Source organism: Harpegnathos saltator, unplaced genomic scaffold (genome assembly GCF_003227715.2).
Source record: "Harpegnathos saltator strain DR-91 unplaced genomic scaffold, Hsal_v8.6 scaffold211, whole genome shotgun sequence".
NCBI lineage: Eukaryota > Metazoa > Arthropoda > Insecta > Hymenoptera > Formicidae > Harpegnathos > Harpegnathos saltator.
The window spans coordinates 78,958-106,485 of NW_020229997.1; the positions used below are offsets into that span (position 1 = coordinate 78,958).

At 36.5% G+C, this 27,528-nt stretch overlaps 1 protein-coding gene across 1 annotated transcript in view; it reads right to left on the reverse strand.

The window, feature by feature from the left end:
* LOC105187298 (Kv channel-interacting protein 1) overlaps positions 1-27,528 on the reverse strand; it is an 84,807-nt gene that overhangs the window by 35,575 nt on the left and 21,704 nt on the right. Inside the window, exon 3 of the mRNA XM_025298227.1 lies at positions 8,456-8,728. Within this exon, the coding sequence (XP_025154012.1) occupies positions 8,456-8,728 (273 nt within the window). The remainder of the gene's footprint in view (positions 1-8,455; positions 8,729-27,528) is intronic.

Sequence of the window (27,528 nt, forward strand, 5' to 3'; positions counted from 1 at the left end):
TATAGGAATATATAATCAAATATTGTGCTGGCATATAGCACGTATGTATATCGAGTGAGCGCGCGGCCTACTCCGGCCGAGCGCTCGTATACTTGCGCGACGCTGACTCACCATGTGTATTCTATAACTTTTAAAATACTTTGAATTGGGCTCTGAAACTTTGGGAATATACTCTTGAATAGTTTAACTATCGATTAAGCAAAAAAAAAATTCGAAAACCTTGACTCTATAAATCAGGTTCCCCCCTTAATGCATAATGCGAACTTTGATCCATCATATCTTGAAGATAAAGAGTGGGCTCAATCTGAAACTTTCAGAAGATTAATGTCTTATATAACTATCGTTTAATACCAAATTCAAATCAGATTTCAAGCGGAGAAAACAGGTGATTTTTTGCCTGTGGTCTTACTCTTTAAATTTTCCTTTGTTTGTTATACCAGGTCTGTAAATATGAAACCGAAATTTGCCCATAGATGGCCCTAGTTGTCAATGTAGGTACCGTCAAACCGCGTCATTAGCGCCATTTCCATTTGTTGACATCTGACAAAGATTTTCAACTCACAACAATACAAGTTTCATACAACAGCATAGTTTGTAATAGCGTTGAACATGTCGAATTTTGTGCTTGGAAGCTACGATTTGGGGACAGCATTGATTTTCTGTTACCATTTGAAGAAAACTGCTGCAGAATCGCATCGAATGCTTGTCGAAGCTTACGGTGGCATGCTCTTAGTAAATCACAGTGCTTTGAGTGGTTTAAAAAATTCAAACGTAGTGATTTTGACGCGAGAAACGAAGAACGTGGAAGATCACCGAAAAAGTTTGAAGACAGCGAATTGCAAGCATTGTTGGATGAGGATGACGCTCAAACGCAACAACAACTCGCGGATCAATTAAATGTGACACGAGAAGCCGTCTCCATACGTTTGAAAGCCATGGGAAAGATCCAGAAGATGGAAAAATGGGTTCCACATGAACTGAATGAAAGACAGCAGGAAAACCGAAAAACCATTTGCGAAATGCTGCTCGCCAGGTACAAAAGAAAGTCATTTCTTCATCGAATTGTGACTGGCGATGAAAAGTGGATATATTTTGAGAATCCTAAGCGTAAAAGATCATGGGTAACTCCAGGCGAATCATCGACATCGACTGCAAGGCCAAATCCCTATGAACGGAAGACAATGTTCTGTGTTTGGTGGGATCAGAAGGGTGTGATCTATTATGAGTTGCTAAAACCTGGCGAAACCGTTATTACTGAACGCTATCGACAACAAATGATCGATTTGAATCAAGTTTTGCGTGAAAAACGACCAGAATATCAAAAAAGGTAACACAAAGTGATTTTGCTTCATGATAATGCACCATCACACACAGCAAAACTGGTCGAGGAAACGATTGAGTCGTTTAGGTGGGAAATACTTTCGCATGCGGCTTCACCAGACTTGGCTCCGTCCGATTACTACTTATTTGCATCGATGGGACACGCACTTGCTGAGTAGAGCTTCACTTCTTACGAAAAGGGCTCGATGACTGGTTTGCCTCAAAAGAGCAACAGTTTTTTTGGCGTGGCATCCACAAATTGTTAGACAGGTGGGAAAAATATATAACTAGCGGTGGGCAATACTTCGAATAAAATATTTTTTATCATTTTCATATAATAAACGTGTGTTTTCTATACAAAAATTCCGATTTCATATTTACATACCTGGTACGTTATATGTTTGTGTGTGTCCTAATTACTAATAAGTATCAGGATGGATCAAATTTCTGAGTTCCACTGTAAAATTTTTTTCAAATTTTCACTAAGATCTCTTTCTCTCTCTCTCAATTCCTCAGTATAAAGGGGGACACCATATAATGGAAATAATTATTTTACAGATGGAGGCGTTTTTCGAAGACATTTCAAAGTTGATTTCATTTTTTATGGAATGTTATATTTTGTATTTTAGTATATGATAGATTTTTTGAAGACAAAGTCAATGATATATTATTTAAAGTCATTTAAGACCAGCTAAATATATCAAGTTTTTCAAAATAACGGACCTGCCCCCTATCTCAGAATGTATGCATTATAGGGAAAAATGATCTGTACAAAAGTTTTAGGATACATAAAGTTCTGTTTCATTGTGATCTCAAATTTGATTTTGACTTCAATCTTGAAGGTTATTTGGAAGTTAACTTGCGTTTTTTAAATAGGAACCCCTATTTTTTATTACACTGTTTTTTTCTATCAATTAATTTAAAAAACTTTTGTCTGAAACATTTTTTATTTACCTAATATTTTTTTAGATATTTGAGGAAAACTTGATAACTTTTCCAATATTTTACGATATCTCTAACTATTTGTCGGAAGTAAAAGTGGTACTAGACTTTCTTGCTTTATGTAGTCTCAAGAATATATTGTTACAATAGCGTCCTGACTTTTGTTAACTTACTGATTTTTGGAAATTTCAAAATCATCTAATTAACACAAATCAGGACACTATTGTAACAATATATTCATGAGACTAAATAAAGCAAGAAAGTCTAGTACTACTTTTTCTTCCGACAAATAGTTAGAGATATCGTAAAGTAAATATTGGAAAAGTTATCAAGTTTTCTTGAAATATGTAAAAAAAATATTAGGTAAATAAAAAATGTTTCAGACAAAATTTTTTTAAATTAATTGGTAGAAGAAAACAGTGTAATAAAAAATAGGGATTCCTATTTAAAAAACACAAGTTGACTTTCAAGTGACCTTCAAGGTTGAGGTCAAGGTCAAATTTGAGGTCACAAAAGACAGAACTTTATGAATCCTAAAACTTTTGTTCAGGTCACTTTTCCCTATAATGCATAGATTCTGAGATAGGGGAGGGATGTGTTACTTTTGGAAAACTTGATATAGTAAAATAAAGTTTAAATGTATGCCTACTTTCGTTCTTTACAATAAATGTTCAAAATTTTGACCTTGAACTCGACGGCACAGATGAATCCTATATGTTAACTAAGTCACTACTCCTTTTAGTATTTTCAATGGGATATTTTCGACCACTGTGATGATCCGAATAGTTATATTATCACGACCCAAGAAACATTATGTGAAAGTTACATAACAGTTATAATTTCCCACTCACAAAGAGATGACGCAACCTGTTTCATCGATTTCAACACGAGTCATAGCACACTCGATAGCTATGATGCCGTGTATAAACGCCCTAACATAATATGCGTGAATGCGTCTTTGTTTATGAATAATTTGCAGTTAAAGTTTGGCTCGCGGAGCCGTGCCCCATATAGGGCGCAAGTTACGACACTCGACGACCCGCCGACGACTGGTTCGTTTTTTTTCGTATGTAAAGACATGTAATAAATATTTTTATATTGTTCTTATGTATAATTCCTTTTTTTTGTTTCTACGCTATTAATCAAGGCTAATTAGGAGAGTCAGGTCTTTCAAATATGAACACAACTTTTTTATTAATTACAATAAAATGTTTTTGTCCGTATCAAAACACATACACACACACACATAAGACAAATATAAGGCACACAAATGAAAGTTACGTATTATAAAATGTGGTCATGCTGGCGCAACTCTGTGAATGGAATGCCGTATAAAAGCATGTAAAACATAATAGTTTTTTGCACCAACTACACATAATGAACGCATAATTTTTTGCACAAATTCACTTTTGACTATGTATAGTTGGTGGAAAACATATTTGATTGACGTTGTAAAATACCTCGCGACTGTTAACTAGACTGGACGGAAATTGTATCAGGACATCTGCAAATATGAATTCAATATAATTGATATTGTATACAAGGCCAATAACAATACGTACAAATATATCTTTCCATTGCTCACACATTCAATATATTTACCTCGAAGATATTCTATTGCGTCCGTCAACTCTTCTTTCGTAATATCACATTTTGCTAGATTTTGCACATAGCTGATCGTTGCTTCATCTACAAACGTAGTTTCCATTTTTAGCACGAGTTTTTCACTGTTCACGTTACGAAGACTGCCCAGAGAATGAAGCGAGCACAACATGAGAATCCCTCTGCGAGAAGGGGAAAGGGAAGAGGGTTTCTTTCCACTTGTAACGGTTCTGACGGCTCTCGGGTTTCTCTCACACAAAATAATCACTGTCTGGCCATTTCTTTCCCATACCATACGAAATATTTATGCGAAATAGATTTACACGCAAAAAAACATTTTTTTGTAATTAATAAAAAAGTTGGGTTCATATTTGAAAGACCTGAGTCTCCTAATTAGCCTTGATTAATAGCGTAGAAACAAAAAAAGGAATTATACATAAGAATAATATAAAAATATTTATTACATGTCTTTACATACGAAAAAAAAACGAACCAGTCGTCGGCGGGACTCGAACGCCGTCGTCGGCGCAAAAGTGTTCGCAGCGCGGAAGCCTCTGTCTGCTCAGCCACGCCGGCTTCGTGAAAGAGTGTCGTAACTTGCGCCCTATATGGGGCACGGCTCCGCGAGCCAAACTTTAACTGCAAATTACTCGTAAACAAAGACGCATTCACGCATATTATGTTAGGGCGTTTATACACGGCATTATAGCTATCGAGTGTGCTATGACTCGTGTTGAAATCGATGAAACAGGTTGCGTCATCTCCTTGTCAATAATGTAACTTTTTATTATTTGTACGAGTAATAAAATTATTAAGCACCAATGATTTACCACTGATCAATTTGTCATTGCCAATAATACTTTTCTGTTAGGGAAGGAAAACAACAATTCAATTATTTGGCAATTTTAATCGACTTCCTTTTTGTCTTTGATAATAGGTTTGATGAATTGATGAATAGCTATCTTTGATGAATTGTTTTTTATATAGAATTTTTATTAGGTTCTTATATAGTTTTTTAATAAGTTTTTACGCTAGAATTTTTATTAAATTTTTATTAAATATCAATTATAACAATTTAAAAAAATATATAAAAATCCAGACATTCCTTTCCCCCTTTTTTACGCATATTTTTCGTTTCTAACTGTTTATTTATTTTTTCTCTTTTGTTGTGTTGTATGCAATCTCTATTCAAGTTGCTGAGTTATTTTTTCGCTTGATTGCTTAATATCTTTGACAGATATATTATTGGACTTGAGTTTGAAATTTTTTATGTAATTATATATGTTATGTAATTATATCTGTTTTATCATTGGTAAAAGGTCGGGGAAGGACTTGAATATATGAATTTTTGTAATTTTTTTTATTATATTAGAAATAATATTTTATTTGATCTGTTATAACTCTACAAAATCCATGCACAGGCTTTAATCGGTCTTTAAACGATACTTTTATATATGATTGATTTCATATTTTATGTCAGTTATTCTCACCTTGATTTAAAACTTCGTTATAAAGATGTGTAATATTGCTTGAAAAAATAAATTAGAAATTAAGAATTAAACTAGAAAATTGCAACAAATATCATTACAAACTGCGACTGAAGTATTTTGTTCAGAATTCGTCTCGCAGAATGTTCGATAGATCTGTAATAATTTATACATTCGAGTTGAAAGTGGCAGTTGTTTATGTCAGTGAAGATTGTTGTGCACGGCGATTTTTACGACATCCAAAAATATGGAGCAAAGAATTTGTTTGTAATTTTGTGTAGCGAACGAAATTTCGTTCACAAATTCAAAATGTTGCAAAAAGCTTATGGCGATAATTGTTTATCGGAAACAAGTACGTTTAAGTGCTTTAAGAAGTTCAAGAAGGACGAGAATCCGTTGAAGACGAGCCACGTTCTGGAAGACCATCAACGTCAACGGATGACGCTCACATTGAGAAAGTGAAAGAATTGGTCCAAAATCGTCGATTGATTGTACGAGAGATAGCAGATGAAGTTGGAATATTATTTGGATCGTGCCAGCACATTTCGTCCAATGTACTGGACATGAAACGGGTCGCACCACGCTTGATTCCGAAAAACCTGAATGTACCATTGCATACCTCGACACTTATGCGTGAATTTCTGACAAAAAACTCAACGAATGTCGCTCCGCAAGCACCGTATTCACCAGAAATGGCACCCTGCTTTTTCCTGTTCCCCCTACTGAAAAAACTACTTCGCGGACAGCGTTTCGATTGAGGACATCAAAGAAAAATTGCTACGTAAATTGAAGGTAATATCGTCTGCCGCGTATGAGCGATGTTTCCAGGACTGAATCAAACGCTGGCATATGTGCGTTGCAAGCAATGGGGACTTTGAAGGAAATTGTAAGAATTTTGATGATTGAATTGTAATTTTGATTTTTAAAAATAAAGTTCGGATACTTTTTGATTACAGTAGTAATGCAGGATGATTCGTCTTCTGGCGTTGTTTTTCCTAATTTCACCGATGACTTCTGGTAAACTGTCGTGTACTAAACAGCACTAACTGTTTTTCGATCTTCTAAAGCCACAATAGCAACATGACCAGTAAAATCGAAGAATAAAACGATCATTTTTTTCGAAACACTTCGAAAACAAACAACTTTTGTTAATTTCAGTTCACTTTGAAAGGGCTAAACAGCCTGGCGATTGGCGTTTAGTTTCAGGCTTATATGAATAAATCCAAGTTTCGTCACCTGTGACAATATTGTACATCAAATTTGATGGTCCTGCACTGAATTTTTTTTTCACATTTCCTTGCATCATTTTACGGTTCTGTTTTTGAGCATTAGTCAAATTGTGAGGAATCCAACAAACACGAAACTTCTTTACATTCAAATGTTTGTGCAATATTGTATGTATTTATTTTATGTCGATGTTTAGGGATGGCTCAGTCTCACGGTATGTCACATATCGATCCATCTTTATCATTTCGCAAACAGCATCGATGTTTTCTGGCACAGCAGTAGTTGGTGGACGATCTTCACAAAAATCACCACTAAAGCCCAGTTGAACCAATATTATTTTGATTTTAAGTGAGACTTAAACATATTCTTTAAAAGTGAATCAGCGATTATGCACTGATTGACAGTGAGTTTCACTGATTCACTTTTAGAGAGTAAGTCTATCTTTATCTTTCTTACTAAATAAATAAAGACAGAAATATATTTAAGTCTCACTTAAAACCAAATGTTGGTGCAACTGGGCTTAAGACTGCTACGTTCTGGAACAACAGCAGTTGGCGGACGATTTTCACGAAAATCACCACTAAGACTGCTACGTTCATTTTTTAACTCTTGAAATTAGCGATAAATTATTATTTTTAATAGTATTTCATCACCAAAACTCGCCACAAGTTGTTCCGTACACTATTGTTGAGTTAAATTACTTCGAAAATAGTAGAAAATTATCGCACGGAAATATTCTCGATTTAAATAATTTTTTCCACTTTTTATCAACTTTGCTATAAAAACGAAACCAATTGGCATTTCTTTGTTCAGTCAATACCCTCTAACATGAAAATTATCAAATTTTATGAAAATAGTGTTGTCAGTAATTTGGCAACATTAGAAGTTCCACATTCCCGAAACTTTTGCAGCAATCTACGTATATGCATTGTGAATTCACTTTTTTGTTTTACAAAAGTTGAAGTGTGTGTTTCCATAATGAAAATATGATATTGCGTTATTACGAATATTCCAAAATATTCGAAATATAAAAGAGTCAATTAAAACTTATGTGTGGGTTTTGTAATGTAACAACATATCAAATAAAATATTGTTTCCCATATAATCAAAACCGTTACGAAAGTTCAGACGTTGCAATTCTTCTTCGGTCACTTGTCAATTATAAAATAGACGTAATTATATAAGAAAGTTCAAACAAACTTTTTAATAAATTAATACAAACAAATTTTTTAACGGGTGACCTTATTATATAAATAATTCAAAACATTGTGAATGTAGATCTCATCAAATTGATCTTCAGGACGGCAAATAAATGAGTTCATGTCTCTTAATTATATATAAAAGAATCTATAATGAAAATATAGTCTGATAGTTAATTAATAATTTAGATGCTTAACATAGAAAATTGTGAACTTAATTTTTGCGGAAAAAAGATCATTTGAATATTAATTAAGGAAACTATAGTTTAAGGAAACTATAGTTTAAGGAAAGACAGACCCCGGCAGTTCTCTGGCACATTTCGTATACGTCTTGAGAAATATAGCATTTATCTATCGAGGAAATAAAATCTACAGAGTGTTTTCTACATTTATATACCATATTTTCTATTTATATATATATTTATATCCATATATTCTATTTATTCTTCAATTAATTGCAAACCGAAGAGCTGACCTTTGCTTATCAAAGGTTATATTATATATATATATATATATATATATACAATTTAAAAACTATCGATATTTGCAATTCTATTATTCTCTACGAAAAGTCGATCCACAAAGAGAAACAAATATGTCTATGAGTAGCGGCAGAGACACTGCCCGTATACTTTCTATTCTCGATTGTTGTAATTGTTTCACGGTGGAGAAACTTACCTTCAAACAACTTTCGATAAACTCTTCAATTGTGATAACACCATCCTGGTTGAGATCCAGTTTCTTGAAGACCCTATCCAGCTGTTCCCTCGCTTTCCTCTCTTCCTCAGCGTGATGCCGCCTACCCATAAGCTCGTGCACTGCCATCACTACTTCACCTAGCTCGCTCCTGGTGATGCAGCCATCGCCATTTATATCGTACAGCTTGAAAGTCCATCTCAATTTCTCGTAAATGCTGCCCCGCAGCAAAGTCGATAGTGTCACGAGGAGGTCCTGCAATTCCCAAGATTGTCTAAAGTCGTTTCGCCGCTGAATGCACTCATGCAGCGTGAATCAGTGTACGACAAGACGAAGGGATGAGATTCTTCATTCTAATCGAATAGGTATACCCATCGCGCGCGAATGCTGAGATTTTCCGTTCCCGGATTTAACGATAATCCACAATCGCATTTTATGAAATGTGTTTCGCGAGACATGACGATGTTGCAAGACATTGACAATGAAAAGTCAAAAAGTAATTAAGTCAGAATTGCTTTCGTATATGTCTGGTTGTACATACAAGAGTGTTTGGCAACTCATATAGACATAACTAATTGGGGCGTAGGGCTGATTGAGATAAGGAAAAAAGTCAAATATCGATTTGCGATATCTGCAATAACTATCGAATTATTAATTACAGAAATCTGACGAATAAGCGCGCGCTGAGATGGAGAAGCATTATAACTGCTCAGGTCATAATGTGGCCCAGTCTATCGAGCAACTATGATAATAGCCGATAGGCACGCGAAAAGACAACGTGCCGCTATTCGTATACGAGGTGTGGCTATAAAATAACGAGACTGATGCTTCCACAGAAGAAGTACGCATGCGCCAAACGCGAACGACCGACAGCTGTGTAACGTGAAGCCTTCTCTTTCGAATGCGGCGCCTCCCGTGTCTGTAAACAAATTAGTCTGGCCGTGGCCTTCGTTTATATAAGAGCTGTTGTTTTGTTTTGCCGGAAAAATGATAAATAAAAATAGAGCAATGAATCGTCGTGAAATTTCACACGAAACTTGGAAAAAGCGCTACTGAAACTTATCTTTTATTAAAAGAAGTGTATGGCAATGAATGTTTATCACGTGCGCGAGTTTTTGAGTGGTTTAAGCGTTTTCAAGATGACCGAGAAGACGTTGAAGATGATTCACGCCCTTCCACGTCAAAAACGGATGAAAATATTGACAAAGTCGGTAATCTGACTCGACCTGACCGTCGATTAACTATTCGTGCGATTGCTGAAACTATAGGAATTGACAAAGAATGCGTAAGGCAAATTTTACATAAAGAACAAGTCATGAGTTCTCCATCAAAACAACGCGCCGGCTCATTCTGCATTGTCTGTCAAGACGTTTCTAGCCAAGTACATCCCAGTGTTAGACCATCCGCCTTATTCGCCAGAACCTTGCACCATGTGACTTTTATCTATTTCCCAAGGTCAAATCTGCATTAAAAGGAACAAGATTTCAGTCCGTTGAAGCTGTGAAAGAAAAAGCGGCACGCGTCATGAAGGAGCTCACAGAAGAAGACTTCCAGTATTGTTTCGAACAATGGAAAATTCGCATGGAGCGTTGTAAGGATAGAGGAGGGGTATATATTGAAGGTGATAATAACTAAAAAATGTATAAATTCAAAATAAAATGTTTTGCAGCAATAGTCCCGTTATTTTATAGCCATACCTCGTATTATCTCGCCACTCTTACGTCTCGCTACGCAACAGTTATTCGATCGACTAGGCTGCGCTATAGCCTAGCAGCTGTAATGCTCCGATACAATCTCGGTACGCCCTTATTCGTCAGACTTCTATATAATTAATAATTAATAACTCGATAATTATAACGAATATCGCAAAACGGTATCTGACTTTATTCTTTATCTCAATCAGCTCTACGCCTCCATTAACTATGGCTACATGAGTTACCAAGTATCCTGTGTACAGACCCTATATAGGTGTGTGTGAGTGTGTATGAGGTTAGGAAAATTATATTTTTTTTAGAAGTAACGTGTTACTTTTTAAAGATAATTTACTTGTTATCATTTGTTATCTATTAATAAAAATAATTCATTGCTGTTATTCGTTACTCATTGGAAAAAAATTAATCATCAACGTTATCGTTATGCGAAAAGCAATGGAACATTAAAATTTTTGTTACTTTTTGTATCATGTTTTGAAATCTTTTTATATACAGGGTATAATATCAATATACAGATCAATACGACGGGTTGCCTACCCTCATTCGAACAATAATGCAGAAGTTGCCGAAAAGTCACTCGTTGACCTTGTTGGCAATGATATTTACACTGTTTCTGGTTATGACGAATGCAACTTGTACCGTGATCGTTTAACAGGAGCCAAGCCTCATTGAATTAAAAAAAATATTTGAAAAAATGAAATTGAGAAATAAACATTATGGATTTAAGTAGAGTAAATAAGAATAATAGTTAAGAGGGTAAATGATACAACATATTTTCTCTTAATTTCTTCATTTATTTCTTGTGTCGGAAAGTTCGAGAGAAATTAGAGAAAGGAAGGAAGATTAGAAAGAACGGTAGAGAAATATTTAGAAGTCTTATATATTATAGTCCATTGTTTCTGCAAAAAATCGCTTTTAGCAAAGCATGAATCGACCGGAAGTGCAAATATAAATTATTGACTGCAACTTAATCGATGATAATTATTGAGTAATATATTTTCGGTATATAGTCTTGTATTTTAATGTCATTTTTATCGCAAATAGTTTCTCTTCTCTTTCTTGAAATTTTTGCAGCTTATAAACAAATCAAAAGATTTATGAATTTTTTCGAAGAATTCAGAATACGAATTCTCTATACTTTCTTAAACCGAAGATTCACTCCAAACCAATTTACTCCAAATGAGAATATTAGCACATGAAGTTATGAAAATACTGCTGTTGGACATAAAAGATAGTTGTGACCAATTATTTATAGCACAAAATATGAAACTGTAACATATGTTGTAGAAAGTTCGTATTCTACATTCTTTATATTGAAGAAGCTTATAAGTTTTTTAATTTGCTTATAAACTGCAAAAATTTCGAAAATGAGACATTTTCGATAAAAGAGACGTCAAAATATGAAATTATGTACCGAAAATATATCATTCAATAGTCGTCATCGACTAAGTTGTAGCCAATAATTTATGTCGTGCTTCCAATCGATTTATATTTTTGTAGAAGCGATCTTTTGCAGAAACGATGGAATACAATATAAAAAACTTCTAATATTTCTGTACCGTCCTTTCTAATCTTCCTTTCTCTCTCTAACTCCTTTTGAACTTTCTGACACAAGGAATAAATTAAGAAATTAAGAGAAACAAGAAAATATGTTATATTATGTACCCTCTTAACTATTGTTACGTCCTGCGGACTCCGCGTACTTTGAATTTGTTGTCAAGTAGGGCGGATTGCATTTTATATTATACTACCAAATGTTCACATTCCGCGACCCTCCGAGAACTGTGACGTCACACACACAGATTTCTCTTTCTTTTCTCTCTGCGTTAATTACCAGAGTTTCCTCTATTTCCGGAAAAAATCCGTTGAGTCATTTTGGCCATATACCTCCTCTCCAAATAACCTTAAATAACTTCCCGTTCGGAGCAATAATTTTCTTTGAAGACGGACCGACCAGACAATCTTTCATGCTGTTATATGATGTTGCCAGCCTTTGATCTTCGGAAACTCACGCGTTTCCCACGTTATTCATAAATTCCTATCGCGCACAACCTCTGACTAACCCTAGCGAAACCTTGAAATCTTTTACTGCCATAGATACCCGATCCTTTATCATATTTATCTAAGAACCTTACTAAAACCCCACTTCCGAAAAGTTTGCAACAAAATCCTATACCCATATTTGGACATAAACTTTGGAGCCTGACGCAACTTCCCAAACTCCACCTCTCGACCGAAGTGACGTTTTTGGTAAAGTAAAAAAGCTATGCCACTTCTATTTCTCCTCCCGACCGACCCGCAGCCAGGACAGAGCCTTCTCTCCAACACCCCTTCAGGGTTTCTTGATAACCAACCCTACTAGTGAGTCAGATCAGTGTTCTTCAGTCATCTATTCTTCTGTGCAACGATCTCATGCACCCTTGAGACATTGCGAGAGATCCTGCTGAGACCAGTTTCTAGTCCTTGGCGCAACTTGGGTCCATCCTCACAGAGACGCAGCAACCACACCTTTCATTGTCTACTAAGATCAGAGAAGTCCAGCAGTAAGTTACTTATATTTTCTTTTACCTGAGTGACCTTTTTCGTTTCATTTTTTTTATCTTTTCTTCTCTCCCTTTTCTTTTCCTTTCGTTTTACTTCCGTTTTCTATCCTCCTTGGCATTCCTCCTTAATTGTTAAATCAGACGTCAGTGGCCCAGTCCTTTCGATCACAGTCGGACATAACGAACACGGAATATTGTTCTGAGTAATCGAGAATCATTGTTCTGAGCGCGATTGTTAACCACATATGTATATAGACACACTATAAAATCTTACAAATTTTATTTCATTGTGAACTTCCGTCTAATCACTAATAAAACAAGTTGTTTGTAATTGTAAACCAATCACGTTTTCCAAATAATTATTCTCAACCAAAAATTCTCCCTTCCCTCAACTGTCGCTCACGGTCCTATCCCAGGTAAAAGGATTCAGTTCCTTGACCTAAATAAAGGACCACCGACGTACGTCTGCGCCAGATAAAGGGGTCATTCCGATCCTTGATCTATTCCGCAGATTTGCGAGTACGTCGAAGCTTGCGAAAACAAGCGCCAAGTTGCGTTCCTCCTCCAGGACGTAACACTATTATCTTATTTATTCTGCTGAAATCCATAATTTCCTAATTCATTATATTCACATTTTCCCAGTTTATTTTCCAATTTCACTTTTTTAAATATTTTTTTTTTAATTCAATGAGGCTCGGCTCCTGTTAAATGGTGCACAAATAGTTGCACTTTTAACCGAGAGCAGTGCAAATATCATTATGAACAAGGTCAATGAGTGACTTTTTCGGCAACCTCTGCACCATCGTCCGAATGGGGGTAGACAACCCGTCGTACTGAAGACCTAGGCATGTTGATGTTATACCTTATACATATTGCATATAAGTCTACATGTTCAAAATAACGATAACCAGACAGCACAAGACATCCTCGAGATGATCCTGAATATGTTAAGGATATCCTGGGATATTTAGTCAGGATATTTAGTTATGGTATTATAAATACTTTAAATAAAAATTGCAAATTGAGATACAAATTGGAAAAGCAAATCGAATACATTAATAGCCTAATTTCTTTTAAAATCAAAAGATTTTAGAATTTTAAAAGATTAAAATTTAAAAAGATTTAAAAATTTCTTTGTTTCTTAAAATAAAATTGAACTATTAACATACGTGGGTAGTCCCAGAAGTACCCGACCTAACAAAGAAAACACAAAAAATTTAGGAAAAAATACCTTTATTTCTCTACATAGTCTCCTTTTAGCTCAATACATTTTGCCCAGCGATATTCAATAGCTTCGATACTCTGTTTATAGTGGGAATCGTCGAGCTCCTCAAAATAGTCATCAACCGCAGACTCCTCCTCTTCATTGTTGGCAAATCTTTTACCACCGAGCTATTTTTTCAAGTTTGGAAACAGAAAATAATCCGACGGGGCTAATAGGGTGCGTGAGGAAGCAATTCGAACTTTAACTCATTGATTTTGGCCATCGCGATAACGGATGTGTGAATTGGTCCATTGTCTTGATGAAAAAAACTTTCTTTTTCGCCAAATGCAACTGTTTCTTCTTGATTTCATCACTCAAATGCTGCAATAAGTTCGCATAATACTCGCCGTTGATTGTTTTTCCTTTCTGAAAATAATCAATGAAAATTATCCCACGCATCCCAAAAAACTGACGCCATAACCTTGCCTGCAAATAGAACTGTTTTCGCCTTCTTTGGAGCCGACTCTCCCCTTTCAGTCTATTGTTTTGACTGTTCCTTCGTCTCAGGTGTGAAGTGATGGACCCATGTTTCATCCATGGTTATGAATCGACGCAAAAACTCGGCTTTATTGCTGCGAAACTTCGCCAAACACTCAATTGAAACATCCTCACGACGCTATTTTTGTTCCAATCGCGGCACCCATCTTGCGCACAGCTTTCTCATGTCCAAATTTTCAATCAATATGCGATGTACAGCACTTTTTGAAATGCCTACCATGTCTGCTAATTCGCGCACTTTCAGTCGACGGTCATCCAATACCATTTTGTGGATTTTCTTCACCATTTCTGACGTGGTCACCTCATTTGGTCGACCACTGTGATGTTCGTCTTGGCAGCTTGTACGGCCTCGTTTAAACTCTGCCACCCAATATTTTACTGTTGTAAACGAAGGAGCAGACTCCCCCAGAGTAGAATCTAGCTCCACTTTGATATTGGTTGGACTGAGGCCTTTCAAATGAAAGTATTGTATCACATAACAATAACCAATTTTTTCCATGTTTACAAATTTACTGAGAGCGTTCACTATTGATGGCTGCCAAACAAATACTAAACAACGTAGCGTCGTCAAACTTCAAACTTAAGCTTTATAAGGTTGGTACCTTTTACCATAGTCATTCTTTTCAAACAACAACCGCCATCTAGACGTCAGGTCGGGTATTTTTGGGACTATCCTCGTATTTTGCCAATTCTGATTTAGAATCGAACCAGGTACTTTTTTCTTTATACTCGTATTTATAATTTAAATAGAAAAATAATTCAACATAATTCGGAGTCAGCAGATTCGATATCCTATATTTCTTTTTCTTTCTCCTTTAAACGTTTAAGAAATATCTGTATATCATATATCTGTATATTATATAGAATTCTTCACGATGTCTGATAAGATTCTTTAAATGTCTTAAAGGTTATTATTCGGCTATAATTTTCTCTTCCTCAAGATATCCAAAGTATGTCTCAGAACAAAATTTAGATATTCACAATCTCCATTCTGAATGTCCTTAAGATTTTCGGGGAATGTCATTGTGTTATCTGGGTAAAAATAACGATTATATTTATTATTTCTTTTTACTTTATTTTACTTTATTATTTTTATCTTTTTCAGGGTTGCCAAATTTTTAAGTTGGCAGGAAAGCACGCCCCAAAGTTTTTACGAGCAAAAAAAGTTGCCAAGTTGAGCATATCTGCGATGTCAACACATCGCCTACCTTTGTGAATGTCATTTTCAATGTTTTTTTATTTTGATGTTTCGCTGAACGGCAATTTTAGAATCCATATGTTACGTATTTTTATATTTCGTATTATATGCGTGCGTGCGTGCGTGCGCGTGTGTGTACGTGGGTTTGATAAGTTTCAAGCCTGAACATGAAGATAACGTTACTAATTAGAAACTGTTGTAAGGCGTAAAAACTACATCTTTTTAATAAATGCTCCTAAATTTCAGTCATATGCAACGCTTAATTTTGTTTTGATCGTCAGTTGTTGTATGCGTGTCAGTATATTTCGCAACAATGGAAAAAATCGAATATCGTTCTATGATTAAATACTTGAATCTAAAAGAGAAAATCCCAACAAAAATTGAAACCGAATTGGATTCTGTTTACGATGGCTCTGCCCCTGTTTTCAACGATGAAAGTTTGAGTTGCCGAGTTTAAGCATAACCATACAAATATGTTTAAGGGAGGATTCCGATTTTTCGGGTCAAGAAAATCGATTTTTTTAATGTTATTTTATTCTTTAAGATCTTAAGAATATGTATAACAAATTTTAAATCGAAATTCGCAAAATTGGCCAAATTATAGATCATTAACCGACTCGGTGCGTAGGTATAAAATTTTGGAGCGCACAGCAGCGCTACTCCGGTCGAGCTCGGCTGTCCGTAAATACAAGAGAGTAGTCAATGACGTCCTAAAAGTGCTGTCTGGTTTAACGGTTGGGACAAGTAAAAAGATTTGGCATCACTGTTTGGCGGTGACATTGCTCAGTATTCTATGAAACTTCGCCGCGAACATACTCAAGAGTGATGGATCGGAAACAATCGCGAGAAACTCACGCATGTGCTGCTAGATCGAGAAAAAGATAATTATCCGGCAATATGTATACTCGGGAAGCAGAGACGACCAATCCCGAGCATATGTACTGTCCACTGGTGTCACAGAGTTGGTGCAAATGGCGAAAAAACGAAGTCAAGAACACCCTGGACGAATTTAATCACGAACCATTTCATAAAGATGTCGAAGATGTCGGCTATAAAGCCGATTTACAATTATTTATCATCAAGCAAGTTGCTAGAAAGATGTCTAGGTGGTGACACATAAAACAACAACGAAAGATTTAATTCCACTGTCTGGCGCCCAAACATCTTCACTCATAAACGATCGAAATCGCGGTTTATTTAGCAACCGGCATTTTTAATGAAGGCTTCTCTGTCCTTGAAACGTTCTTAAACGATGACAACGACAGGAATAATTAGGGAAGGAAGGAGGAAGGAACGGAGGAAGAAAGAGAGAAGAGGCGTTTTGGAGTCGCAAGATGTATACGCACACTGTATGAAGGTGGAAGGCAATTTCATCCTTTGCAATTTATTCTGTTAAAATTCATGAATTACTTCATTAAATTATTCACAATATCATTACCAATGGTTCAAGGCTGTCCAGACTGCAGCTCATATTCCAGATTAAAATCCACGTTGAAATTTTGCAAACTATTTCTTTAGAGTTCTTATGAATAACGCTTTGTTCTGATACATGCCCTGAATGTATTTTTTTTATTGTAAACTAATTTTTATATTTTTTCTGATAAAGCATAATATATGCCAAAACATAAAACATAATGTGCTAAAAATGAATTTTATCTTCACTTATATTCAATAAGTTTTTTCACAAATAAAATGCAAATCATATTTGTAAGACAGCTGAGAATGTCACATTTCTAGCAATATATGATATATGACATATGCAATATATGAGCAATATATATGATATATATGATATATGAACTTTAAACAATATGGTTACTATGTAATATTAATAACGACATCCATTGAAGTTTGGCGTATGAACTTTTGTACTCACATCAATATTCATTTGTCGTCTCAGAATAGAGAATTCACTTTATATATGAGTGAAGAATCACACAAATTCAAATAACTCCATAATCATTCTGTTTTTGTTTTGAATGGAAATGTATTCAAAGAAATTTGGAGAAAATGCTTTATATAATGAAAGAGAGAAAGAAAGAGAGAGAGAGAGAGAGAGAGAGAGAGAAAGAGAGAGAGAGAGAGAGAGAGAGAGAATTTTTTTAATCAGTTTATCAACAGAATTCCGACGTTTAACGTGATTTATCTCTATCAGAGCGATAAAAATGGGAGGTTTTTAGAAAAATATGTAATGTAAAATAAATATGTTTATTTATTTCTTTTAGTTTTATTCAACGTCCGTTAAAAATATAAAATATATCGTTATATTAATATGAGTAATTTCTATAAAGAATTAACGATCTTTAAAATCAGAATTAAACCGATTAAAATTGATCTTTTTCAACCGCTTGGTAGTTCGTTAACGTTAACGTTAACAAGTTTTGCCTGCATAATAATGCCCAGACACTTTAAGGTCTGACACATAACCTGAATTCCAGACATCTTGTATAAGTTTGTGATTTCGTAACGTCCAAATTTTAGGTCCTTTGCGACTATTGCAGTGCACTATCGAGAAACTAGAATATCGACTGTATTGATATTGTCCGCTGGCAGCAAGTTGTTTCCAGCCGCGATAAATTTTCATATGTGAGCGTACAACTGAAATTGTGAAATGACGAATGAACAGACGCTTTGACAGTACTTTAATGAATGACCATCAGTAGTCGCTTTGTGCGTATTTGTCTTCATATCCGGCATGCTCTTTATCGTTAAAAATGATTAATTATTCGTTTGATAAGCATCGCGCTCAATTGCCAAGTCCCGCTTGTTGATCGGTAACAGTTCGAGCGCTATTATCGCGGATGTGTATCGATGCCTGCATAAATATATTGCATTTGCGTTCTGCCATTTTGGGATTTCCTATCAAAATCTGCATCGCATCACATCGCTCTCGTACTTCAATCGATTTCTAACGTCAATGAGTGATCAAAGTACCTGTATAAATATGCATAATATATAACGTCGTCTAAATTTGATATGCGAAATTAAATTTGAAATATAATATTAAATATAAAATATAATCGTCGCGTTATATTGTGGCGAATAATAATACAAATGACCGTTCCTCTGTCATTTCATTATATCGATATAATTAATCTATACAAAGTGTTGAGATAGTATCCACAATTTTTTTACCATTACAATAATTACAATAATTAGACAGAAAAAGATTTTAAATGCAGTTAGTCAATTTGTAATTGACAATAAGATGCAACAATGAACATTTCGGAAACTTTTCTTTCGCAACATATCAAACTAATCTTAATTTTTCTTAAATTAGATCGTATCTTTTTTGTTTGTAATGTTGTAAAAAAGATCGAAACTAATTCAACAGAAACTTACATATATTGTTCTTATTGATATTTTTTTAATGTATATCTTATTTTCTGTTTATTAAAATTATTACCATTATAAAATCAAACATATTATGAGTTTTCCGTATTATTTCTACTGTTAAATATCAATAAAAATAAAATTATGAATAATTATATTTTTTTTTATTATTTTTATAACATTACAGATAAAATGATTCCGTTTTAAAAAGTTAAAGTGACTTCGATCTTTTTACAAAAAACGAACGTTTTTGAAATTTTTATTGTTACATCTTATTATCGTTTAAACTAATTAACTATTTTAAAGCTTATTTCTAATTATTATAAATAATGAAAATAGTCTTATGAATATAGTTGTAATGAATACTCGATATATTATATTATGTTATGTTATGTTATGTTATGTTATGTTATGTTATGTTATGTTATGTTATGTTATGTTATGTTATGTTATGTTATGTTATGTTATATTATATTATATTATATTATATTAATAACGATATACAGTGGGGATGTAAAAATATTCGTATATTATAGATTTTCTCAGAAAATATAATTTATATTGCTATATGATAATAAGTAATAAACAAATAATTATTTTTATACATGACAAGATCTTTCTTTCCTAATATATCAAAAAAACATAAATCATTTTGTACCCCAAAATCATAAGATAACGAAATAGTAATTTTCGAAGGCATAAAATATCTGCACACCTATGATATTAGTGACAAAAATTTATCTTAGGTGCAGAACATTCTTCGTATGTGTTTATTCACATTAAAAATTTGGTTTAATCTGGTCGTTATACAAGGTCTCATAACTCAGCTTCGAGCATAACTCAGTACGAAAAATTCGTAGAAACATAAAACAGATTAAGACAAATATCGAAATCCCATACTGTTTGGCGACATTCGCAATAATTATCGAGATATTAATAACAAATGACTCTAACAAGTGAGCACGCGCCGAGATGGGTGATTGCAAAAGCGTCACAGTCGTTCGGGTTGGGTGTATGAAGTTGGCACCCCGTTTTTCGAAATTTATAATTTCCAAAGTTGTTCCAAATTGTTCTGACTTTGTATTACATTATTCCAAAGTGTTATTGCTTCATTCCACGGTTTTTGAATAAAAAAAAAAAATGAATTTTTGAGCTGGTACTCCTTTTTTCGAAAATCAAACATTTCGATATCGCTATAGATTGTTCTAGTTGTTCCAAATATTGTTCTAAAAGGACAAATCTATAAGTTGAATTATACCAGGTGTGTCGGTAATTCCTTTCCGGTTTTTTCGCTATAGGAAACACGTTATTTACAATGGATAGTTAAAATATATTTATTCAAAGTATTGGCCATTTGATTCTATACATTTTGCCCATCTCTCAGGCAATTTATGGATGCCATTCCAAAAGAACTGTTTCTTCTTTGAGCTAAACCATTCATCGAGCCATTTTTTAACTTCTTCGAAATCGGCGAAGTACTGCTCTGCAAGTGCGTGCTCCATCGATGCGAAAAGGTGGTAGTCGGATGGAGCCAGGTCTGGAGAATACGACGGGTGCGATAAAACTTCCCATCCAAGTGATTTCAACACTTCTTTGACTGGTTTCGCTGTATGAAACGGCGCGTTGTCATGCTGCAAAATCACCTTATCATGTCTTTGAGCGTATTGTGGACGTTTTTCGATCAATGCACAGTTCAAATTGATCATTTGTTGTTGGTAGCGATCAGTATTAACTGTTTCTCCAGGTTTCAACAGTTCATAATATACGACACCAACCTGGTCCCACCAGACACAGAGCATGGTCTTGCGACCAAAGCGATTTGGCCTTGCAGTCGATGGGCCGCCTTCGCCAGGTGATAACCATGATTTTTTTCGCTTGGGATTTTCGAAATAAATCCATTTTTCATCACCCGTTACTATTCGATGCAGAAATGACTTCCTTTCATATCTTTGAAGCAGCATTTCACTGACGATTTTTCGATTTTTCAATTGCCTGTCATTCAATTCATGTGGCACCCATCTTCTCATCTTTTGGATTTTTCCCATCGCTTGTAATCGTTCACAAATTGCTACTCGGCTCACATTCAACTTTTCTGCCAATTGTTTTTGAGTTTGTGTTGGGTCTTCATCCAATAACTCCTGCAATTCCGCATCTTCAAACGTTTTCGGCCTACCAGGACGTTTTTGTCTTGAACGTTGAAATCACCACATTTGAATTGTCGAAACCACGTTTCACATGTTCTTATGGTTGGAGCATGCTCACCGTAAGTCTCTACCAGCAAACGATGACTTTCAGCGGCTTTTTTCTTTTGATTAAACAAGAAAAGTAATGCGTGCCGCAAATGCACGTTTTCAGGCACAAAACTCGATATTTTCAAAAAATTATTAATCTATAACGCTGTTATTTTGGCGGAACGTAACTTGTGTAGTTTTGAGGTTAATGTCAGTAGAACAAAATGACATATGTATCAAATCATAATATTGCATACTTATGCCTAGTGACATCTGTTACAAAAACCGGAAAGTAATTACCGACATACCTGGTAAGTCCGAAAAGTAAAAAAAAAATGTTTTGACAGTCTACTAGACCAAGAGTAAACATATACCATCTTTTTTGTTCCAACCGAGCCCTTTTTGTTCTGAGTCTGCTCTAGGATTAAAAATTATAGTTTTAGAGTATGTTCGGAACAAGACCGAACATAGAATAGCTCCGGAGAGCTGGCTGGTGATTTTGGATCGCAGAGCGACGTCCGTCTGCGTCCAGGTCGCTCGAGTAAACTCGACGACCGACCGATCGTCCTGGTTGACGTCTGAGGTCCCGTAAGGCGGCCACAGGCCCTGCAGAAACGCGCAACACCGCGCGCCGACGCACCGCGCCCAGGGACGTCGGCGAAAGTAAGAGAGAGGAAGGATCCACATGTGCCGACGCAAAGAGGCACGCGATGTAAAACGCAATGGACGCAATAAACGCAGTAGAAACTCAAATGGAATAACGCAGAAGAACGACGCAGAAGAAACACAGCAGAAATGTAGCTATTTACAAGGCGAAGACGTTCGCCAGTGCAAGTCCCGGAGGACACACACGTCAGTGACGTCAACGGGGAACGGCACCTGGAGCACGTCAAGTACGTGTAACGAAACGACCTCCGTTGTTTCGGAAGGCCTGCCCTTCCGGAGGTAACGGCCTACAGCCAGCCACGGTCCCGAGGACGCGTGGAAAATGAGCTCTGAACTCTAGCACGCAGGACGACCGAGCCGCTCCTGCGAGAAAGCCAAGTTCCCCTACGGACACTTGGAAGAAAGAGCTCGAAGCTTTAGAGACGACGACCGAGCCGCTCCTAAATCACGGCAACGCCATAAGTACGAGATCACAAGACGAGATTCGAACCATTAGTAGCCTCAACAACCCAGCAGAGTGTATAGAGCGGTGGTTCGAGTCCGAAACGTGGGAACAGACCGCCCTAGGAAAGCCTAGAAAGCGTGTCGGTAACCAGAAGTACGACCAATCGAACTAATAAGCATCACAGGTTTGCTACTGAGAATAGCCAAGCAAATGATATGGCAAAAAACAAGGCCGAGTAAGACACGGCACGCCCGGTTATATAGCCGGGCGGCCGAATCTTGCCTGCGGGCAGTGGAATCGCGGGCCGCGCCGCGTAGCGACCATGGTCGAAGCTGTCCATCAGGCGCGGGGCGCCGGCGGCAATCCCACGTGCTCGGCCGCGGGAGACCGGCGTTCCTCGCCGCTTGCGATATACTCCGGGAGCTAGGCCGCCCGCCCTGTTGCGTCGATCTGCGAACCGAATTTCCGCACGGCAGCCCGTGCCGTACGGAACAGAGTATGAATCTCGTACCATCATCCGTTCTCCCAAAATTCGAAAAGAATCGATTTTCCAGTACCCGACGTCAAGAGTAAACACATTTCCTTTTTTGTTCCAACCAAGCACTTTTTTTCTGAGTTGTTCTGGGCTTAAGAATTATAGTTTTAGAGTATGAATCTCGTACCATCATCCGTTCTCCCAAAATTAAAAAAAAATCGGTTTTCCAGCACCCGTCGTCACGAGATTCTTTCTTCACGAGATTCATACTCTAAAACTATAATTCTTAAAGCTAGAACAACGTAGAACAAAAAGCTCTCGGTTGGAACAAAAAAAAACATGTATTTACTTTTGACTTCAAGAGCTGGAAAACCGATTTTTTTCGAATTTTGAGAGAATGGATGGTAGTACGAGATTCATACTCTAAAACAATAATTTTTAAGCCTAGAGCAACTCAGAACAAAAAGCGCTCGGTTGGAACAAGAAAGATAGTATAATAATAGATAGTAGTATAAGTTTACTCTTGGCCTGGTAGACTGTTTGTCAAAAAACTTTTTTTTTACTTTTCGGACTTATAATTCAACTTATGGATTTGTCCTTTTGGAACAATGTTTGGAGTAACTAGAACAATTTATAGCGGTATCGAAATGTTCGACTTTCGAAAAAAGGGGTGCCAGTTCAAAAAATCTTTTTTTTTTGTTTTATTCGAAAACCGTTTGGAATGAAGCAATAATATTTTGGAACAATGCAATACGAAGTCAGAACAATTTGGAACTACTTTCAAAATTATAAATTTCGAAAAACGGTGCCAACTTCATACACCCGCTCGGGTCACAACACGGCCCAGTCGATTCAATAACTGTTGGCGGCGTGCCGTGAGACATAGGAGCAGCGAGATAAAACACCGATAGTGCGTTGTCTTTCCCCTCACTATGCACAGGCAACAATTGCTAAATTAACTAGGTCGCACTGTGGAGCGAGTGGCTGCAACGCTTCCTTAATAATCCATCTTGGCACACGCTCACTCATCAAATATCTGTCATTAATAACTTAATAACTATTGCGAATATCGCAAAACAATATGGGAATTTATGTTTATCTTAATCTACTCTGTTTTCACCAATTTCTCATATTGAAGGGCACCCTATATACAGAATTTATAGGGTACCCTATATACAGAATGTCCGATAATTAGCTGCCAACCCGTTGAAAGTAGGTTGGGTTAAGCTAAAAAGAAAAATAAAATACAATGTTGCAAGAATCGCAATAAATATTTAGTTATCAGGTGTAGTAAAAAGAAATCCATTATTTTTGCATGAAATTGAAGGCTTTAATTACCATAGATAGAATGATCCGATTTAGGTCAAATATGCGCCGTTTTGTTCGATAACTTGTTGCCATTTTGAAGGTAATTTCATTATGCCTCTCTCATAGAAGCCCTCGTCCCTATTGGCAAAAAATTGAGACAGTCGATTTTCACAAGCCTCTCTTGAAGCGAATTTTTCACCAGCAAAATTGTTCGCCATGGACAGGAACAGATGGTAATCACTTGGTGCCAGGTCCGGACTATAAGGTGGATGCATAAGAACCTCCCAACCAAGCTCCCGGAGCTTCTAGTGAGTCACAATCAATGTATGTGGCCTGGCGTTGTCCTGATGGAACACAATTCCTCTCCTATTGGCCAAAGCTGGCCGCTTCTGGGCGATTGCTTCCTTCAGACGGTCCAATTGTTGACAGTACAGTTCCGAGTTAAAAGTTTTGCCGTAGGGAAGCAGCTCATAGTAGATAATTCCCTGCCAATCCCACCAAACACACAGCAAAACCTTCCTGGCCGTCAATCCTGGCTTGGCCACCGTTTCCGCCGGCTCACCGCGATTCGACCACGACCGTTTTCGCTTGACGTTGTCGTAAGTGATCCACTTTTCATCACCAGTGACCAACCACTTCAGAAATGGGTCGATTTTGTTGCGATTCGCAGATGGAAATTCGGTCCATGAGGTTTTTTTTCGTTAACTCGTGTGGCACCCATACATCGAGCTTCTTTTTGTATCCAGCCTTATTCAAATGGTTCCAAACGGTTTTTTGTGCAATCTTTAGCTCTTGGGCAATCGAAACAGTGCTTACATGACGGTCGGACTCGACAATGTCCATGATTTTATCGATATTTTCGACAATTGGCCTTCCAGTGCGTGGTGCATCTTTGACATCGAAATTACCGGAACGGAATCGACGAAACCAAAATTGCGCGTGATTGGCTGTTACAGTATCAGGACCATAAACACTATTCACATTTTCAGCCGCCTGACTTGCGTTTTCGCCTTTATCGAAGAAAAACTGTAAAATATAGCGTATTTTCTCTTTGCTAGTGTCCATCTTTGACGCGCGCTCAAATAAAACTGAGTCAACTAATCACAAAACTGTTAGAAAAGTTTTTTTAGCACGAAATCTCATCTTTCTAACTCCATCTAGTGGAACCCGATCGGACTTATACAACGCGAGATACAGATAACTAAAGCCATCTGTTGGAAAAATAATGGATTTCTTTTTACTACACCTGATATTATCGAATTATTATTGTATAATAATAGAAATCTGACGAGTGAGCGCGCGCTGAGATGAATAATCGGAGGAGAGTCGCAGCCTCTCGGGCCATAGTGCGGCTCAATCGACCGAGCAACTGTTGGTGGCGTGACACAAGACATAGGTACGGCGAGATAAAACACGAATAGCGGCGCGTTGTCCTTTCCCTCGCCGTGCACCAGCAACAGTTGCTGGATCGACTAGGCCACGCTGTGGCCACGGTTGGCACCTCTCCGATTTTCGCCCGGAGTTTCCGGGCGAAACAAAATCTCCGGATCTCCGGCTCAAGAAAAAAAATCTCCGGGCCATATGATATGAAAAGAAGATATATTATATTTTCTCTATTTTTTATAATCAGACAAAGAGAGAGAGAGAGAGAGAGAGAGAGAGAGAGAGAGAGAGAGAGAGAGAGAGAGAGAGAGAGAGAGAGAGAAAGTAATAGCTTTAAGTCTTAACCCCCCTGCGCATTATTCTGAGTATGCTCATTCAAACGGAGTTGTGCCCGTGTGCGCGATGACGAGTATATTCGTCTAAAGATTTTCTTTTGAAATTCTTGAACGAAATAATTTACAAGTAACACTACTCAACTGTCACTCACTGATTCCAATGAAATTTTGCATGCACGTAGGACATTGAAAAATATTGAACACGTGTTTTTTTATATCGGCTGACAACACATTTCAAGGGTGGAAATCACCCCTTGATCCCTGAACATGAAAGCATTATTTCAACCTTTTATACATATTACCTATTTCAACCCTTTGTACATATTACATGTGATTTCCGTCAAACTTGACTTCCATTAAACTAGTCAGTAAGGGGTTTTTAAGGTCACTGATTACGAATCTGGAGATAAAATTACAAAATTCAAGATGACGGACCCAATATAACGGACTGAAATTGTAAAACGATGGCTGATTCAAACCAATTTTGGTATCTGGAGGTTATTGGGGTCTCTAATTACGAATCTGAAGTTGGAAGTCAAAATATCATTCGTTTGTCGCACTTTATTATTATTATTATTGTAATGTGTTTTACTTGTAAGATTTTTAAGGTTTATTGTAAACTTTCAAGCATATTAATTATGTTAATTTTCTGGACGTTAAAATTAACTTTTTGAACATTAATAGATTTTTTGCTCTTCACGTCCAGAATTTAAATAAATGATATTGGGTGTACAAATTAGTTCGGTCCGTTTTCAAAAGATGGCTCCGGCTGTTATGAATGGTTCATAGTGACTGCCGATTTTGGCGGTTTCAGAGAGGTTAGACATCTGCCAATAATATTCAGTTTATATCGCTTTGAGTTTAATACAAAAACCTTGCTTTTTACAGTGTTGAAAATGTCGAATTTTGTGTTAACCAAGCAGCATTTGCGGGGAGGTTTTAATTTTCTGCTTTAATTGAAAGAAAAGTGCAGCTGAAGCCCATCGAATGCTTGTTGAAGTTTATAGTGACGCTGCTCCAACTGATAAATCATGTAGGGAATGATTTCGACGTTTCAAGGATGGAGATTTCAGCGTCGAAGACAAGCCTCGCTCTGGACAGCCAAAACAATTCGAGGACAAAGATTTAGAGGCATTACTCGAAGAAGATCAGAGTCAAACGCAAGAGGAGCTTGCAGAATCATTGGGAGTGACTCAACAAGCCGTTTCCGTACGACTGAGAGACATGGGAATTATTAAAAAACAAGGAAATTGGGTGCCTTATGAACCGAAACTGAGAGACGTTGAAAAGTGTTCTTAATGACAACGCTCGGCCTCATATCGCAAAAGTCGTAAAAAAATATTTGGAAATGCTCAAATGGGATGTTTTACTGCACCTGCCGTATTCTCCGGACATTGCTTCTTCTGATTACTGGTTATTCCGAAGGATGCAGCACGATTTGGCAGGTCACCGGTTCACTTCTTTCGCAGATATCGAAAATTGGCTCCAAACTTGGATCGCCTCAAAACGACGAGTCATTTTTTCGAGATGGAATTCGAAAATTACCTGAGAAATGGGAGAAAGTAGTAGCCAGCGATGGAAAATACTTTAATTGATCTGTTCATTCATTTTGTTTTGAAATAAATACACTCAAACGCAAAAAACCCGGTACACTAAAAATTTGG